The 20722-nt window shown below is 31.0% G+C and overlaps 1 protein-coding gene across 1 annotated transcript; it reads right to left on the bottom strand.

The window, feature by feature from the left end:
* Positions 1-15690: 15690 nt before the first annotated feature.
* Positions 15691-19739, bottom strand: LOC139897304 (E3 ubiquitin-protein ligase RGLG4). Its single transcript, XM_071879999.1, has 11 exons — positions 19452-19739; positions 19219-19303; positions 18800-18940; positions 18594-18707; positions 18403-18500; positions 18208-18287; positions 17200-17305; positions 16898-17025; positions 16658-16772; positions 16301-16357; positions 15691-15972 (listed from the first exon to the last, which is right to left on the bottom strand). Exons 1-11 carry the CDS (start codon positions 19623-19625, stop codon positions 15886-15888), a joined length of 1185 nt encoding a protein of 394 aa, XP_071736100.1. The 5' UTR covers positions 19626-19739; the 3' UTR covers positions 15691-15885.
* Positions 19740-20722: the final 983 nt, after the last annotated feature.

Genomic DNA, 20722 nt, shown 5'->3' with positions numbered 1-20722 from the left:
AACAAAACAAGATACCGATTGTTAAGGTTCGATGGAATGCTCGTAGAGGACCCGAGTTCACCTGGGAGCGTGAAGATCAGATGAAGAAGAAATACCCGCATTTATTTCCAGAAGATACGTCAACACCTCCAACTGCTTAAAATTTCGGTACGAAATTTATTTAACGGGTAGGTACTGTAGTGACCCGAACTTTTCCATGTTTATATATATATTAAATGAAATTGTTATTTACATGATTAAGTGTTTCCAACATGTTAAGCAATCAAACTTGTTAAGACTTGATTAATTGAAATAGGTTTCATATAGACAATTGACCACCCAAGTTGACCGGTGATTCACGAACGTTAAAACTTGTAAAACCTATACGATGACATATATATGGTTATATATATATAGTTAACATGATTTTATTATAAGTATGTATCTCATTAGGTATTTTAACAATGAGTTATATACATAAAAATGAGACTATTAATTTAAGAAACTCGAAAACGATATATATAACGATTATCGTTATAACAACGTCTTACTAGGTACATATGAATCATATTAAGATATTGATACACTTGGTTAATTATGTTAAATGATAAGTAAATATATTATTAAGTTTATTAACAATGAAATACATATGTAAAAATAAGACTACTAACTTAATGATTTCGAAACGAGACATATTTGTAACGATTATCGTTGTAACGACATTTAACTGTATATATATCATACTAAGATATATTATATATCATAATATCATGATAATATAACAATTTAACATCTCATTTGTTATAATAAATAATGGGTTAACAACATTCTACAAGATCGTTAACCTAAAGGTTTCAAAACAACATTTACATGTAACGACTAACGATGACTTAACGACTCAGTTAAAATGTATATACATGTAGTGTTTTAATATGTATTCATACACTTTTGAAAGACTTCAAGACACTTATCAAAATACTTCTACTTAACAAAAATGCTTACAATTACATCCTCGTTTAGTTTCATCAACAATTCTACTCGTATGCACACGTATTCGTACTCGTACAATACACAGCTTTTAGATGTATGTACTATTGGTATATACACTCCAATGATCAGCTCTTAGCAGCCCATGTGAGTCACCTAACACATGTGGGAACCATCATTTGGCAACTAGCATAAAATATCTCATAAAATTACAAAAATATGAGTAATCATTCATGACTTATTTACATGAAAACAAAATTACATATCCTTTATATCTAATCCATACACCAACGACCAAAAACACCTACAAACACTTTCATTCTTCAATTTTCTTCATCTAATTGATCTCTTTCAAGTTCTATCTTCAAGTTCTAAGTGTTCTTCATAAATTCCAAAAGTTCTAGTTTCATAAAATCAAGAATACTTCCAAGATTGTAAGTTTACTTCCAAGTTTTCTAAATCCATTCCAAGTAATCATCCAAGATCAAGAAACCTTTGTTACTTACAGTAGGTTATCTTTCTAATACAAGGTAATAATCATATTCAAACTTTAATTCAATTTCTATAACTATAACAATCTTATTTCGAGTGGAAATCTTACTTGAAATTGTTTTCGTGTCATGATTCTGCTTCAAGAACTTTCAAGCCATCCAAGGATCCTTTGAAGCTAGATCTATTTTTCTCATTTCCAGTAGGTTTATCCAAGGAACTTGAGGTAGTAATGATGTTCATAACATCATTCTATTCATACATATAAAGTTATCTTATTCGAAGGTTTAAACTTGTAATCACTAGAACATAGTTTAGTTAATTCTAAACTTGTTCGCAAATAAAAGTTAATCCTTCTAACTTGACTTTTAAAATCAACTAAACACATGTTCTATATCTATATGATATGCTAACTTAATGATTTAAAACCTGGAAACACGAAAAACACCGTAAAACCGGATTTACGCCGTCGTAGTAACACCGCGGGCTGTTTTGGGTTAGTTAATTAAAAACTATGATAAACTTTGATTTAAAAGTTGTTATTATGGGAAAATGATTTTTATTATGAACATGAAACTATATCCAAAAATTATGGTTAAACTCAAAGTGGAAGTATGTTTTCTAAAATGGTCATCTAGACGTCGTTCTTTCGACTGAAATGACTACCTTTACAAAAACGACTTGTAACTTATTTTTCCGACTATAAACCTATACTTTTTCTATTTAGATTCATAAAATAGAGTTCAATATGAAACCATAGCAATTTGATTCACTCAAAACGGATTTAAAATGAAGAAGTTATGGGTAAAACAAGATTGGATAATTTTTCTCATTTTAGCTACGTGAAAATTGGTAACAAATCTATTCCAACCATAACTTAATCAACTTGTATTGTATATTATGTAATCTTGAGATACCATAGACACGTATACAATGTTTCGACCTATCATGTCAACACATCTATATATATTTCGGAACAACCATAGACACTCTATATGTGAATGTTGGAGTTAGCTATACAGGATTGAGGTTGATTCCAAAATATATATAGTTTGAGTTGTGATCAATACTGAGATACGTATACACTGGGTCGTGGATTGATTCAAGATAATATTTATCGATTTATTTCTATACATCTAACTGTAGACAACTAGTTGTAGGTTACTAACGACGACAGCTGACTTAATAAACTTAAAACATCAAAATATATTAAAAGTGTTGTAAATATATTTTGAACATACTTTGATATATATGTATATATTGTTATAGGTTCGTGAATCAACCAGTGGCCAAGTCTTACTTCCCGACGAAGTAAAAAATCTGTGAAAGTGAGTTATAGTCCCACTTTTAAAATCTAATATTTTTGGGATGAGAACACATGCAGGTTTTATAAATGATTTACAAAATAGACACAAGTACGTGAAACTACATTCTATGGTTGAATTATCGAAATCGAATATGCCCCTTTTTATTAAGTCTGGTAATCTAGGAATTAGGGAACAGACACCCTAATTGACGCGAATCCTAAAGATAGATCTATTGGGCCTAACAAACTCCATCCAAAGTACCGGATGCTTTAGTACTTCGAAATTTATATCATATCCGAAGGGTGTCCCGAAATTATGGGGATATTCTTATATATGCATCTTGTTAATGTCGGTTACCAGGTGTTCACCATATGAATGATTTTTATCTCTATGTATGGGATGTGTATTGAAATATGAAATCTTGTGGTCTATTGTTACGATTTGATATATATAGGTTAAACCTATAACTCACAAACATTTTTGTTGACGTTTAAAGCATGTTTATTCTCAGGTGAATACTAAGAGCTTCCGCTGTTGCATACTAAAATAAGGACAAGATTTGGAGTCCATGTTTGTATGATATTGTGCAAAAACTGCATTCAAGAAACTGATTTCGATGTAACATATTTGTATTGTAAACCATTATGTAATGGTCGTGTGTAAACAGGTTATTTTAGATTATCATTATTTGATAATCTACGTAAAGCTTTTTAAACCTTTATTTATGAAATAAAGGTTATGGTTTGTTTTAAAAATGAATGCAGTCTTTGAAAAACGTCTCATATAGAGGTCAAAACCTCGCAACGAAATCAATTAATATGGAACGTTTTTAATCAATAAGAACGGAACATTTCACTTGTGTTCAGTGCATAATATTCCAAATGACTAACGATTCTGTTTTCTATTCTACAATAGATATTTTCAAACAATCACTCCTTCTCTATATTTATATATACATAGGTTCATATAGATTACATATACATCTTTTTTTAAAGTTCCTGTAAGAGTCATAACCAGATTTAAGTTTTATTTTCACCAACATCAAGTTTATTCCAACAAATTTAATGATGATTCTAATTTAGCTCACTAATATCATCGACCTTCATTCAAATCAATCGAACACATTCTTCGTTCATATATTCATCTTCAAATCGTTAAATTTACACCAAGTTATATGTACAACAAACGAAAGTCTTAACATCAAGTCGCGCTCAGGTTCGTAATCCCCCATTATCAGTATACACTCATAATTCATCACCACCACTACAACCATTTAAACGCCACCACCACCAGAGTATCACCGGAAACCACCACAAACTATACGGACACCATCTCCACCATCTCATTCCCTATCTTTCATCTCTTTCTCTCTCTTCGGTGTTGATTAGAAAACCGTCGCCAACACCCCATTCATCACCATCCTCCACTACCGGCTGCAAACTCACCAACACCAACACTTTTGTATCTAAAACTGGAGAATAACGTGTACTTTTTACTCTAGTCGAACTTGCTACGATATCTTGTTACCTCATCATCGTATACCAAACCATAAGACCATCTTGATTTCGGTTTCATTCGATTAACCGACAACAAACACAACTTAGCAACCAAACCCACTTAGTTACTAATTGATTGTTTTTATTATTTTTTAACAATCTTAAAGCAAATGAAAACACACTTGCAAACTTACTTCGTGATGTTGAGTATTAACCAAGATCAACCGCCACATTACATGACTATCTTTCTTCCACAACCACACCACGACACCATCACCACCCTACTCTCTCTCTTCTCTCTCTCCTACTCGAAGACCACCACAAAATCGTGAAAACTGCTGCTGTACTTCTTCTGCAAACAGCCGTATTATTTAATTATTGTCCTTGCTGTACGAACACCATGAACCATCGTGATACTCCACCACCATCCGCCACCATAAATCGCTATATATTCCTGTTGTAAACCCACGCGAAGACCGCAACTGAGACTCGATTTGTTTCTGTTTTAAGTAAGTTTTTATGCTGCAAATTGCAGCTACAATAATTGTCTCAATAATATATATAGTGCATAAAGATGATACATGGTTGCAAAGCTGTAAAGTTAATGATAGATATATAAAGTATTAGCAACTGGGTCGGTAATGAGTTTAATATAATTATGATAAAGGTTAATGGATGATGATGTAAGGATGAGGAAATCATGATGAGAGTGTGCGTATGTGTTTGGGGTACCTGCCGTTTGATTTTTATCAAACTGAATTGGATCTCCTTGTGCTGCATGGACTGAATTGGTATATAGAATTACAACTTGGGCTTGCTCATAAATTTCGTATTCTATGGTGAGAATGGGCTGTGTCCTATATTGTATGAGTGAACTGAAACGAACATATAGCGGCTTAATTAGTTTAGGTTGGGTGTAAAAGCATAAAAGTAGAAACAACGAAGTGGTTGGTGATGTTTTAGGGTTATTGGAAGGTCGCGAGTTCGAGCCCAGGCTATGGCTTTTATTTTTAGGATTTCTTTGAAGGTAGTCTCCTTTTACATTATTATTATTATTATTATTATTAGTTTTGTAAGTATTATTATTATGAGTATTATTATCATTATTATTATCACCCTTATTGTTAATCTTATTTTCTTAAAAAAAAAATTATCACAAATATTATCAATATTATCATTATTATTAAAAAGTGAGTATTACAATTGTAAGTATTGTTATTATTATCATTATGAGGATATTACAAGTTTTTTACTTACTATTATTATTATTATTATCATTATTTCAAAATGAGTATTATTATTATTATTATTATTATTATTATTATTATTATTATTATTATTATTATTATTAATATTATTATTATTTTATTTCCATTATTATTATTAATTATAACAAACAAATATTATTTACATAAAAATATAATTACTACGTATATCATAATCATATTATATACTATTATATTTTAATACATTATATTATATATAAAACATTAATGTATAACATTTATAACATAATTACAATATTAATATATTTTACTAAATGATATTACATAATAGTTTCACTGAATTAACTAAAGAGTATTTGCTATATAGGTAAATAATAGATTATAATAAGTTAATACTAAAAATACTTAAATATAACATATAACTTATTAAATATAACAAGTATAACATATAAAACTTGTTTTACTATTTTACACATTTATTATATGTGTTAATATTATTTGATATATGAATAACTGATATAGGTTCGTGAATCCGAGGCCAACCCTACATTTGTTCAATATCGTCATATGCATTTTTACTACAAAATACATTAGGTGAGTTCATTTGATTCCCTTTTACTCTTTACATTTTTGGGACTGAGAATACATGCGCTGTTTTTATAACTGCTTTATTAAATGCTTTTGAAATATATTTTGAACTGCGAATAAATGAAATGTTTTTATAAATGTTTGACGAGATAGACACAAGCAAAACATTTCTCGAATGAATTATTATGTAGACAGAAGTTCTGCGAATTATTATTGAATTATGTGGACATGATAATTGCCACCATTGAATTATGTGGACATGATAATTGCCACCACTGAATTATGTGGACATGATAATTGCCACCATTGAATTATGTGGAAATGATAATTGCCACCAGTTGATGTGAATGTTATATATCGAGAGAATGATTTTATACACAAGTTATGTGTATGTTATTTTTGTGCACAAGATATGTGCACGGTTACTAAGATTTATGAAAAAGGATTTCGTACACGAGAAATGTGTACTGTATTTAAAAGATATCGCATGTACATTACAGGTGGGTATAGGATTCGGGCCCATTTGTACCATGCAGCATTTAAATCTTGTGGTCTATCAAAATGATGAATTTTATTATTTTATGATAAACTTATGAACTCACCAACCTTTTGGTTGACACTTGAAAGCATGTTTATTCTCAGGTACGAAAAAAATCTTCTGCTGTGCATTTGCTTATATTACATGGAGTCGTTCATGGCATATAGAGGTCAGAACCTCGCAATGGAACCAACTGTTGAAGACTTCGTCCAGATGGATTAGGACGGAGCATTTCAGTTGGTATCAGAGCGGTGGTCTTAGCGAACCAGGTCTTGCATTAGTGTGTCTAACTGATAGTTGTTAGGATACAATAGTAAGTCTGGACTTCGACCGTGTCTGCAAGTCAAAAGTTTTGCTTATCATTTTGTGTCGAAGATCATCTGCTTATCATCCTTAGGAAATTACTTGCTTATCATTCTTAGTCTAGACATGTCTTACTGCCTCTATTGCATAGACAGTGTATAGATAAATTAATATCTTAGCGTATCTGTTATTGTTACCTTTGCCTGACAGCTTCCGTAAATTCTTCCGTAACTTATCTGATTTTAGTATTATATATGCATTTGTAAATTATGTATTGCAGGGTACTAATCTATATCCTATAATCTATTTCTTATCGAAAATCCTTCATCTGATCGTACGAGATGAATCCCTCAACCAGTTCGAGTCCCTTAGATTTCGATAACTATTCCGATAGTTATTCAGACAGCTATTCCGACATAGAGTTTTACTCAAGCTCCGAAAGCAGTGTCACCGAAATGAATCAACCAATCAGCCATCCCCAATTCATCTGATGGTTTCGTAGTCGACTTAATCAATGGAGGCGCGAAGAAGGCGATCCTTTTCACCAATCGAATTTACCTCTTGGCGATGAACCTGAAGCACTTATCAGCGAACCAGTTTGAAACACTATTTTCACCCTCATTCCCCGGATATCTCGCCATGATTATATACTATCTCAAATTCTGAACCTTATTCATCCGCTCGTTCCGACCGACAATCATCCTGGAATAATGGAAGAAGTCAACGAGCTTCGCGCCCGAGTTGTAGCCTTGAAAAATATGGTGAAAAATTTACCAGCTTCAACAACATCACCGGCACCAACAGTACCACCAACAACCCAAGTTTCAACATCACATGCCTCAACATCTCATTCTATACCTCGAGAATAACCATCATTCTACATGACGTTCTACATCATTTATCTTCATTCGACATGATGGTTATGTAACCTCTAATGTTTTAGAGATTATGTACTCTAGTTCTAAACGTAAACCAAATGAGTTTAACATCATATTAACTCCTTAAATCTATGATTACATCTGAAGAAAATATATACGTATATATGTTTTCATAAAGATTGTAATTAAAAATTCTTTTGTACAAACTGTTAATGGTAAAAATATTTTAACGGGTAGGTAATACCCGAGGAATAATTAGATTTCATCTTAATAAGTTACATTGTACATTCGTCGAAGCTGATTCAACAGTCATTTACTATCCTACTTACAACCACCGATATACGTATCCGTTCACCGCAGAATAACTATTTTCATTCAATTTCATGTTTGGATTTTGACCTATCAGAATTCAACAAGTGGCATAATGAAGAACACATTTGACAGAATAAAAATTTGATAGAAACAAACAAATTAACTATGAAAATTTTTATTAAGAATCCACGCTAACTGTTTCCAGCTAACTGATCCTAGCTAACTGATTACATTTTATTTATCGCAGTTATTTATCGCAATTTAATTATCACAATTTTATTTATTGTCATTTATATTCTGTTATTTATTTTAAGCATTTTATTTATCGTCATTTAATTTCTGTTATTTACTTTACGCACTTTAAATATCGGGACACGTATACAAGGTTTTGACATATCATATCGACGCATCTATATATATTATTTGAAATAACCATAGACACTCTATATGCAGTAATGTTTGAGTTAGCTATACAAGGTTGAGGTTGATTCTACAATAATATATATAGTTTGAGTTGTGATCGAGTCTGAGACATGTACACGGGTCACGATACGTATTAATTAATTCGAATATTATAAACTATATATGAATTATTGGACTGTTAACTGTGGAATATCGACTGTGGACTAATGACATTGGACAATTAAAATGAATTAAAATATTGATTATAACATATGAAACTAAACATTTCTTCAAGTTTGCCACTTGATTTCATCTTAAACCTCATTTGTATCTTGACGATTACAATCCGCGTTCAAACCTTTCATGATTCTTGAAAACACCTCAATCGAGAGGATAAACCAACCGCACTTCATCTACGGAAGAAAAGATTTATGCATATAGTTATGCACCTAAAAACATTCGAAGCCTGGGTAAACGTTTAACACGTATCTGTGCTAATTCCCTAGTGTTATTATTACCCAAAATAACATTTCCACTCTTTTTCAAATTAGACAATTTTGTCACAGCTCCAGCAAGTCAACTTCGACTTTTCGTTCGAAATAACCTTATTATAACTTTGATATATATGCGTGCTCTTTATTGTTATCGGAGAACCATTTATATTCCACCATATTACCATCAGCGTTTAATCATCTAAAAACACAATCTTCTTGAAACCCTCGAATTTATTGGTTCAGATGTTGTAGCATTAAATGCAGAGGAAACAGAAAAAAATTGTAGATGGTCTAAACGGTCAAAAGTTTGATGATAAAGAATGAAGTGTTAGGAACGCTGGATGGAAAATTTGGTACTGAAAAACGAATTGAGCTAACCATGAAGGAGACCAAGGACAAATACAAGGACCATATCCTATATTCAAAGAATCCAGGTAATTCTGGATCCGATGGAATCTTTAGAGAATATCTTGCTCCGAAGTCATGTTAAAATCTTGCGCAAAAATCTTCTTCATCAATCTCCGAACTTAGAAAATTCTAAAATATCATCATAAATATCTTCGATATTTCTGAGGATATTTTCATAAATATTCTTGTCCGAAATTATATACCTCTTCATGTTTTCTGTATTCCATTATATTGAAAACTTCTGTAAAATCTAAGTATAAATTATGAATGAATTGTGGAGAAGTGTTGGGAATTGAAGCATGGGTTAGTATAATATAATGACGCCCGACCAACGTGATTATATTACAGTAAGTCATGCTAAGTTTCTAATGAAGCGTGATGATGGTTCACAGTAAATCATACCGTCATCATGTGTCATGTTACATAACTCTTTCATTCTACTTAACCTCCGAACATATCAAGAAAAATATATTCTTGATAATTCTATCCTCTGTGATTCTGGTAATTTACCAAGTCAAATCGTGCTATTACGTTCCTTCCTGCTTAGAACATTATAATCATCCGAAACTCTATATCTACGAATTCTGGACCATTATTAGCTTGACTTAAAGTCGGGAAAAGAAGACAAGAGCATGAAACTCCGATATATAAGGGAAAATACAAAGCCCAACAACAACACCGAAATTACAAACTGTGGATATCAGTGCGTATAGCAATATAAAGACACGGGAGAATTATAAATACAATAATCACTAGAGCATAGTAGAAATAAACAGATTCTTTCGGTGGGAGTTGGAAAAGAAGGACGATCATTGCGATAGTCAGAATGAGAATAAGGATTAGAACCGAACTAAGCATTATTATAATCTTTTGATATATGAACTGAGAAAGAAGGTATAGAAGTGGTGAAAACTAATGGAACGGAAAAAGTAAATTTATAAAGGAAATATCAGACAGAGCAATAGAGACAGATCATCACATCTAGTTATAGAGATATTAATTTCCATAAATCCCGAAGAATCAGATCTTATAGATTTCCAAGATTTTCTTTAAATCCCTTGAATTCCGGAATTCAAAAAAGACAACGTCAAAAGTTAAGACGAAGCTGCATTTATTCATTTCACTCTTTTATGATAGCCTCATTCGTACTGTTTGAATAATCAAATTGGTTATCCATATCACTCAGTGATGATAAAAACTCTATTTATCAACTCATATTCGTCATGAAAACATATTTATGGTTAACCATGACAACCTCACTCAAATTTCGGGACGAAATTTCTTTAACGGGTAGGTACTGTGACGACCCGGGAATTTCCAACCAAATTTAAACTTAATCTTTATGTGTTCCGATAAGATAAGCAAAATTCTGTAATGTTGAGTCTCGAAAGTTTTGGAATTTAATTCATGTAATCGATTACCCTTTTGACTGTGTTCGATGATTCACGAACAATTGTGTATATATATATATATATATATATATATATATATATATATATATATATATATATATATATATATATATATATATATATATATATATATATAAGTGTATATATATTTGAAGTAATAAGATACAATTTAATCATTTGAATTAAAATATTAAGTAATATATAAAATAACTAAACTGTTACTAAAATGACATCTTTATATAATTAATATTATAGATATGGTAATTTATTATATTCTAATTATTATTTGTATTATCATTAAATATTATTATTTCCTTTATCATAAATAAATATTATTTTTATATCATTAATAATATTATTATTATCATCTTTATAATTCCTATTAAAATCATTTATAATATTATTGTTAATATTATTATTAACATATTTATAAATAATTATCATTAGACTTAATACTAACATTATTGTTATTATATTCTGTAGTATTAATAAAAGTATAATTATTATTAATACAATTATATTTACAAATTATGAATATTGATTAAATATTGTATAAGGAAAATATAAAATAAATAAATAAATAATTAAATAAGAAAAAGAATCAGATGCTGTTGATATCACTATCTGAATAATCAAAGTTGTCTGTTGATCGAACCCATTAAATCATGTTATGCCAAAATCCGTTGCATATCACCATCATACTATAAAATTTGTCTTCCAAAGTTGATACTAGTAGATGTCATGAATTACTAAATCAAATATCAATTCCAAAATCTATTATAGATCACAATCACTTTATTTATTTTTCTTCCTTTTCTCTGTTCTTTCACCCCACTTGTGTTTAGTGCATAATATTCCAAATGACTAACGATTCTGTTTTCTATTCTACAATAGATATTTTCAATCAATCACTCCTTCTCTATATTTATATATACATAGGTTCATATAGATTACATATACATTTTTATTTAAAGTTCCTGTAAGAGTCATAACCAGATTTAAGTTTTATTGTCATCAACATCAAGTTTATTCCAACAAATTTAATGATGATTCTGATTTAGCTCACTATTATCATCGACCTTCATTCAAATCAATCGAACACATTCTTCGTTCATATATTCATCTTCAAATAGTTAAATTTACACCAAGTTATATGTACAACAAACGAAAGTCTTAACATCAAGTCGCGCTCAGGTTCGTGATCCCCCATTATCAGTATACACTCATAATTCATCACCACCACTACAACCATTTAAACGCCACCACCACCGGAGTATCACCGGAAACCACCACAAACTATACGGACACCATCTCCACCATCTCATTCCCTCTCTTTCATCTCTTTCTCTCTCTTCGGTGTTGATTAGAAAACTGTCGCCAACACCCCATTCATCACCATCCTCCACTACCGGCTGCAAACTCACCAACACCAACACTTTTGTATCTAAAACTGGAGAATAACGTGTACTTTTTACTCTAGTCGAACTTGCTACGATATCTTGTTACCTCATCATCTTATACCAAACCACAAGACCATCTTGATTTCGGTTTCATTCGATTAACCGACAACAAACACAACTTAGCAACCAAACCCACTTAGTTACTAATTGATTGTTTTTATTATTTTTTAACAATCTTAAAGCAAATGAAAACACATATGCAAACTTACTTTGTGATGTTGAGTATTAACCAAGATCAACCGCCACATTACATGACTATCTTTCTTCCACAACCACACCACGACACCATCACCACCCTACTCTCTCTCTTCTCTCTCTCCTACTCGAAGACCACCACAAAATCGTGAAAACTGCTGCTGTACTTCTTTTGCAAACAGCCGTATTATTTAATTATTGTCCTTGCTGTACGAACACCATGAACCATCGTGATACTCCACCACCATCCGCCACCATAAATCGCTATATATTCCTGTTGTAAACCCACGCGAAGACCTCAACTGAGACTCGATTTGTTTCTGTTTTAAGTAAGTTTTTATGCTGCAAATTGCAGCTACAATAATTGTCTCAATAATATATATAGTGCATAAAGATGATACATGGTTGCAAAGCTGTAAAGTTAATGATAGATATATAAAGTATTAGCAACTGGGTCGGTAATGAGTTTAATATAATTATGATAAAGGTTAATGGATGATGATGTAAGGATGAGGAAATCATGATGAGAGTGTGCGTATGTGTTTGGGGTACCTGCCGTTTGATTTTTATCAAACTGAATTGGATCTCCTTATGCAGCATGGACTGAATTGGTATATAGAATTACAACTTGGGCTTGCTCATAAATTTCGTATTCTATGGTGAGAATGGGCTGTGTCCTATATTGTATGAGTGAACTGAAACGAACATATAGCGGCTTAATTAGTTTAGGTTGGGTGTAAAAGCATAAAAGTAGAAACAACGAAGTGGTTGGTGATGTTTTAGGGTTAATGGAAGGTCGCGAGTTCGAGCCCGGGCTATGGCTTTTATTTTTAGGATTTCTTTGAAGGTAGTCTCCTTTTACATTATTATTATTATTATTATTATTATTATTATTATTATTATTATTATTATTATTATTATTATTATTATTATTATTATTATTATTATTATTATTAGTTTTGTAAGTATTATTATTATGAGTATTATTATCATTATTATTATCACCCTTATTGTTAATCTTATTTTCATAAAAAAAAATTATCACAAATATTATCAATATTATCATTATTATTAAAAAGTGAGTATTACAATTGTAAGTATTGTTATTATTATCATTATGAGGATATTACAACTTTTTTACTTACTATTATTATTATTATTATCATTATTTCAAAATGAGTATTATTATTATTATTATTATTATTATTATTATTATTATTATTATTATTATTATTATTATTATTATTATTATTATTATTATTATTAATATTATTATTATTTTATTTCCATTATTATTATTAATTATAACAAACAAATATTATTTACATAAAAATATAATTACTACGTATATCATAATCATATTATATACTATTATATTTTAATACATTATATTATATATAAAACATTAATGTATAACATTTATAACATATTTACAATATTAATATATTTTACTAAATGATATTACATAATAGTTTCACTGAATTAACTAAAGAGTATTTGCTATATAGGTAAATAATAAATTATAATAAGTTAATACTAAAAATACTTAAATATAACATATAACTTATTAAATATAACAAGTATAATATATAAAAACTTGTTTTACTATTTTACACATTTATTATATGTGTTAATATTATTTGATATATCAATAACTGATATAGGTTCGTGAATCCGAGGCCAACTCTACATTTGTTCCATATCGTCATATGTATTTTTACTACAAAATACATTAGGTGAGTCCATTTGATTCCCTTTTACTCTTTATATTTTTGAGACTGAGAATACATGCGCTGTTTTTATAACTGCTTTATTAAATGCTTTTGAAATATATTTTGAACTGCGAATACATGAAATGTTTTTATAAATGTTTGACGAGATAGACACAAGCAAAACATTCATCGAATGAATTATTATGCAGACAGAAGTTCTGCGGATTATTATTGAATTATGTGGACATGATAATTGCCACCATTGAATTATGTAGACATGATAATTGCCACCATTGAATTATGTGGACATGATAATTGCCACCATTGAATTATGTGGACATGATAATTGCCATCAGTTGATGTGAATGTTATATATCGAGAGAATGATTTTATACACAAGTTATGTGTATGTTATTTTTGTGCACGAGATATGTGTACGGTTACTAAGATTTATGAAAAAAGATTTCGTACACGAGAAATGTGTACTGTAGTTAAAAGATATCGCATGTACATTACAGGTGGGTATAGGATTCGGGCCCATTTGTACCATGCAGCATTTAAATCTTGTGGTCTATCAAAATGATGAATTTTATTGTTTTAGGATAAACTTATGAACTCACCAACCTTTTGGTTGACACTTGAAAGCATGTTTATTCTCAGGTACGAAAAAAATCTTCCGCTGTGCATTTGCTCATATTACATGGAGTCGTTCATGGCATATAGAAGTCAGAACCTCGCAATGGGACCAACTGTTGAAGACTTCGTCCAGATGGATTAGGACGAGGCATTTCACATACATACATACATACATACATACATACATACATACATACATATACACACACAATAACTATTACAAATGTATTTACCATTACATACACATTTTGTTTGCAATCGTATAATGAATTCACCATGAATACTCACAATAAAGCATGTATACTTAACTTAATAAACATACAAGTTACACATCTAATTTGTCGTAGTTGTTGTTTAATAGTAAATTTCACTAATTGTGTTGTATTTTCGACAAAGATTACACGTTCTGGTGTAAAGATTTTAATTTATGTCACGTTATATTTATTTTTGTTATATTACGTTTTTGTTTTCATTACATATTAGAAAATATTATTGTATAATATTTCTTAAATATACAACGGATATTCATAACCCGCTATAAATATGGATATAGTTTCAACCGATCCATATCTTATCCACTGTAATCCCTAACTGAAATGCCCAACGCCTTTCTTACATCATAGGGAATGGTCTAAGGATCAAGTCATTTATACTTAATCATATAAGATATGAAAGGAAGTAAACATACATAAAACAAATTGTGCTATGCAGCTGTAGGTTATCTCGAATCCTGGGACACTCACACAGTATATACGATGGGGCAGACAGTTTGGCATGATTGTTATAGAAGCACCCTGCTCAAGTGAGCATCTGGACTATTGTTCAAAAGCCGGAATTTAAATGCGGCTTGAATGTCGATACCCAGAGTAACAGAGTTTTCATGGAAGGAACAGAGAAGTTCACAGGTCCAACTGTATGACTGATAAATGAAATGCTGTCATTAGTAATGTTTACATTTTTCTTTAGATATCATATATTAGTCTATTATACAAATGACAAATGACATTCATTTACATTAATTGGTTCATATATGATGATATACGAATGGTGAGCATATAACTAATCACGCCGTATACAGCCTGATTCTGGAGCTGATTTGTTGGCGACATATATGGCAACGGCTTAATCGTGATCCGCATTCTCTACAAGACTGTTGCAAACTCTTTATGTTAATAAATAAATAAATGACATAATACAAAACTTACTACCAGAAAAACCTATTGTAACCCATGTGTGCTTCAATTTGCAACCGGAGGAGGCAATATCAAGACTTTTTTCTTTTTTTTTTTGGTGCCAGACATTAATGTGCAGAAGAAAGGCCACAAAGAGATTTGTGACCCTTTTGCACAAAGTTTTTGGTTCACCAGTTATTTTGACAATCATCATTATTATTATTATTATTATCAAAAACTTATTATTTAATTTCTTTAGTGTTGCAAAGAAAAGATGAACGGTAGATAAATAGCAATGTGGCTTACCATGTGTCCACATCCAAATGCCATATCCTTTTCATTTGTTAGGCAGATTGGGCAGGTCTACAACAAAATAGAGTAAAAGAATGTAGTCAAATTCGTCGCATTCAATATCGACGATTAGTGAATTACGAGAAACCTTTTTGTTTATAATACATTAGTTTGACAATATCTCAAGATTTAGAGTAAGATCACACGACACGCTCTTGGCCTTGCATCCTATGTGGGTTTAAGTTGGTACAAGGACGAAGAGCGTGTGATTTTGTAGATATTAGAAAAGCAAACCAATTTTGAAATACTATAGAGCGTTTTGTCATCGAATAATTACACAAAAGTTGTAGTGTTGAGAGAATGAGGAAGAACCTTGCTTTCATCTTCTTGTGTAGGTGATAAGTTGCTTACACGAGGAACATAAGGGCGACCTTTTGGACGAGGAGGTGGTCGTGGGAATATTCTCTTTGCTTTCCCGGTCACTCGCCTTATTGTGCCAATGCAAACATTAAAACAATCATTATATAGAATCATACATTTTGAAACAAAATGAGTTTCTTGGATGAACAAAACTAGAGTACATGTTAAGTTGGATCGTTTGTATGTACATACCCAAGTAAGCCTAGGTCGGTTATAGCTGTATATTGTATGGGAATCTCCATAAGGGCAGCAAGTGCAAAAGCTGCTTCTTTGTTTGATGGACTTAGATCCATGGACATGATACCAGTAAAATTAACAAACTGCAGATAAGATATACACAGAACTTTTTATAAATCCGAATTATTAGATTGAACTTCAAGTTTTAATTTGAAACTAAATACTGTAATATCTTTAATAAAGAAAACTTAGTACAATAAATTTGAGAGAAATTGAATATGAAAAAGTAAGGAAGTGAAGGTTGCATTAGTACGTACTTGAAAGTTATCAAATCCACGAGTAGGAATCTTATCGTCGAACTTTCTCATGTCATCCCAAGGACCATCTCCAACTCCAACAAGAACGATAACAAGAGGATACAAACTGATATGCAAGAAAATATGGTTCAGTGAACTGACTATTGATATAGAACTAGAGGATCTGTTTTTTCTTTCCAATTTAAATCACAAGAATAAAGCTAAGTAATAGTCAAATCATAAATAATGAACAGGAAATGAGTATTAGTTAGGTTACATATTATCATAAATAAATGTGTATAATATTGGAGAAGTTAGCAGGCCTTTTTTTCTAGAACAGACAGATTTCAAAATCCAAGTATGAACACCAAATCTAAATTGTATTCTCAGTCAAACATACACCTTTTGACATAAATCATCAATGCTTCTTAACTTTTTGATAGAATTAAACTTTTGAATAATTAAATAAAAATTAGTTTTAGTTACCATTCATTTCACGATAGCCTAGTGGTTACTCACAAGAGGTCTCATGTACAAGAAGCATATTTTGGGGTGGCTAGAAAAAAGGGTCAACAATGGTCACGGGATAACCCCGTTAGGCCATGTACAGATGGGCAAAAATACTCCCCCGAGGACCGTACCTGTTTACGTTTGTTAGTTTTGGTTAAGCTATATAATAATTATATAATTATACATATATAAATAGAATTGTATGTAAAGAACTCTAATCTAGGTACACGGAAAAAAATTTCACATCAACTAGAAACAAGCTGAAGTAATACCATGAAAATGAATTCACATTAATCCCATCTTGACTTTAAATTTAGTGTTATGACCTATCTGTTCTAGCTATCCAATTCATAGTAAAACTCAAAAGATATAGAACACTACAGCGAGTGAACTTTAAGACACTAGAGACACAACCTGAACTAGAGTTAACAAAATGAACTTAAGAAATACGAATCAGTTAATGCAGTTGAGCTTAGTACACAGAACTTTGAATAGTTTATTTGTCAATTGAAACAATACCTTGCTTCAACAATTGAGCTAACTGTTTTCTGTTCCTGTAAACTTAGTTCTCCTTCACTTGTATTAATGCTTCTAGTAACCTTCATCAAAGAACAATTCTGATGACTACTAATTCTATAAGCTCGTAAAATTGCATTTGTAGCGCGTTGTACTCTTACTGTTAATGAAATATAAGCTGATACTTTTAAAACTAACCTGGCCATCTGCTATGATAACTAGAATATGAAATTGACCTCCACTTTTTTCTACTATATTGATGGCAGCATCGACAACTGGTGCAAAAGATGTTGGCCCTAAAATCGAACAAAATTTTCTTATTTACGTTAGTTGTATGTTCATACAACAGAGTCTATCTGATCTCAAAAATCAAAACACTACAAAAATACCAGCCAACTGCACATTTGCGACTACCGTCTTGTAGCAATTTAAGACTTCTTCAAATCCATGACACGAAGATCCGTCTTCATGAAAGCTAAAAACTTCCTGATCATGTGTCGTTGCTATGAAAAAAAAAAAAAATAACAAAAACAGACGATTTAATTAATGAACTTTAACTTTTTTGTAATTTATGTTTTATAACAAAGTGATGTACCATCTCCAAATCCAAAACAAGGAATTAAATTGTCGTCATCGAAAGGAGCAAGAGTTTGTCCTATAATGGATATGGCCTTCTCGTACGGATTTGGAGTTTCACTGATTGTGTGAAGGCTACGATTATTGAACGAATATCTACCTAGTACAAACGAAAACAGGCATTAGATTTATTATCATTATATAATTAGTTGCACAGAACCTGATAACATTATTTTATGTTATACTTAGGGTATGTTTGAATGCAAGCTTTTTGGATGCAAGCTACCAGCTATCAACTACGAGCCAAGAAGAAAAATAGATTTCTTATTGATAACGCGACAACTTTATGTCTAAAGTAATCAATGTTCGGAATTCAGTAAGAAGATTATATAGTAAGAAGTACAACATAATCTAAATACAAAGCAAATGGTTACAAACCTGTCCATTCGTTACTCTTGGTAAAATCTATTCCAAGGATAAGGTTAGATGACTCTAATCCTGATGCTCTTAGCGCCTCTGTAACCTAAGGTAAAAGTATGAAAGATTTGTTTTTACGACAATTATATAACTATACATAGTAATAGTAAGACACGTTCTACTGTTTTGTTCGATTAGAGTACTTCTGTTTTGTAATAGGATGCATTAGAAGATCTAACAGTTCAATGCATCACCTGTTCTAAGGATGAATAATTATCTGGGATGTATTCGTACTTGTTCTTGCTTCCTTTTTTAGATTTCGAAGAACCAAAACTTCGTCGATTCGAATTCATAACAGATGATTCCTGTTGAGATGATCGTCTCGCTGCAACAACACCACCGCAAATTCGGGATACAAGATTACCCATAATCTCATTATCTGTATCTTCAATAAATTTACAGTGCTAGCTCCATATGCCTTTTTATCGATGATTCTTTTCTATTTTTTTTTACTAAATGTCAGAGTTAAAAATAAAGCGTTGGTCATATGTATCTTCTGCATTATCTATCAAGATGTTTCATGTTACTATACTTGGTCAATTATGACTTTAACTTTTTCTTTAATGAAAGAATATTCTTAAATTACAATAAAAGATTGATGTAGTTTTAATGCGTATGAACTAAGAAAGCACATATTCTATTCTTTTTATTTTATTGATTTTCATAGAAGTTTCCAATATCTTTGTGACATGATGCTGACGTTGATGTTGCATTTTCTTTTATTTTCCTTTCTGTGACTCACCGTATTAGTAAGAACATCTGTCCCGTTGATTTTATTAGCATCAGAGGTTGCGGACGTCTTGCGTTCGAGCCACACCCGAGCGAGTTTTACTACACGCGATATATATATGGATTCTTTGTGGGGTTTCCTCCCGAGGAGTAGTAAGACTGTAATAGTTCAACTAACGAAATAATCTAAGTGGATTCTGAAATCGCAGTGACTCCTAACCACTATTAAAAAAAGAAGTGTTATGACTTGTGATGCACGTTAGTACTTGTTGTACTTTTGAAATTACATCATCTATACGCTGTACGCAGGGATTTGAAATCTTTTTTAGGAAAATACTAATACGATATCTAATTGTAAATTTTTCAATGAATATTTCAAAATTATAATAAACTAATTAAATCCATAAAGTATAAATTATACTACCACATACACAAAACTAGTTGTTGAACCCTCGCTTCGCGCTAGGAGTTCGGTTTTCAATGTATTTTATTGCATTTAGTTTGTAAAATTATTTCGTGGCTAAAGAATGATGTCGTTGAAGCGCAACTCGAGTCGAACTAAAAGGTATAACCCGTGAAAGATTTAAATGTTATTTTAAATTAACAATATATGTCCATCTCCGCGTTTAGCTATATAATTATCGACTTTTAAAAATTTAACGCAAAATAAACGTGTATGAAAAGTACCCCAAATATTTAGCGTTTTTTAAAAAGCGTCCGTTTTGCGTATAGTTAG

This window comes from Rutidosis leptorrhynchoides, chromosome 3 (genome assembly GCF_046630445.1).
Source record: "Rutidosis leptorrhynchoides isolate AG116_Rl617_1_P2 chromosome 3, CSIRO_AGI_Rlap_v1, whole genome shotgun sequence".
NCBI classification, from domain to species: Eukaryota; Viridiplantae; Streptophyta; class Magnoliopsida; order Asterales; family Asteraceae; genus Rutidosis; species Rutidosis leptorrhynchoides.
The sequence above is the reverse complement of the archived record's forward strand: the minus strand, read 5'-3'. Positions and strand labels throughout refer to the sequence as shown.

Bases quoted from the DNA above. Each gene is read 5' to 3' on its own strand.
- LOC139897304 (XM_071879999.1), bottom strand. From the start codon at position 19,625: ATGGGTAATCTTGTATCCCGAATTTGCGGTGGTGTTGTTGCAGCGAGA. The intron at 18,501-18,593 runs GTATTTTTGTAG...GTTCGATTTTAG, and splicing joins CGCAAATGTGCAGTTGGCTG to GGCCAACATCTTTTGCACCA. The intron at 17,026-17,199 runs GTACGTACTAAT...TCTTATCTGCAG, and splicing joins GTGGATTTGATAACTTTCAA to TTTGTTAATTTTACTGGTAT.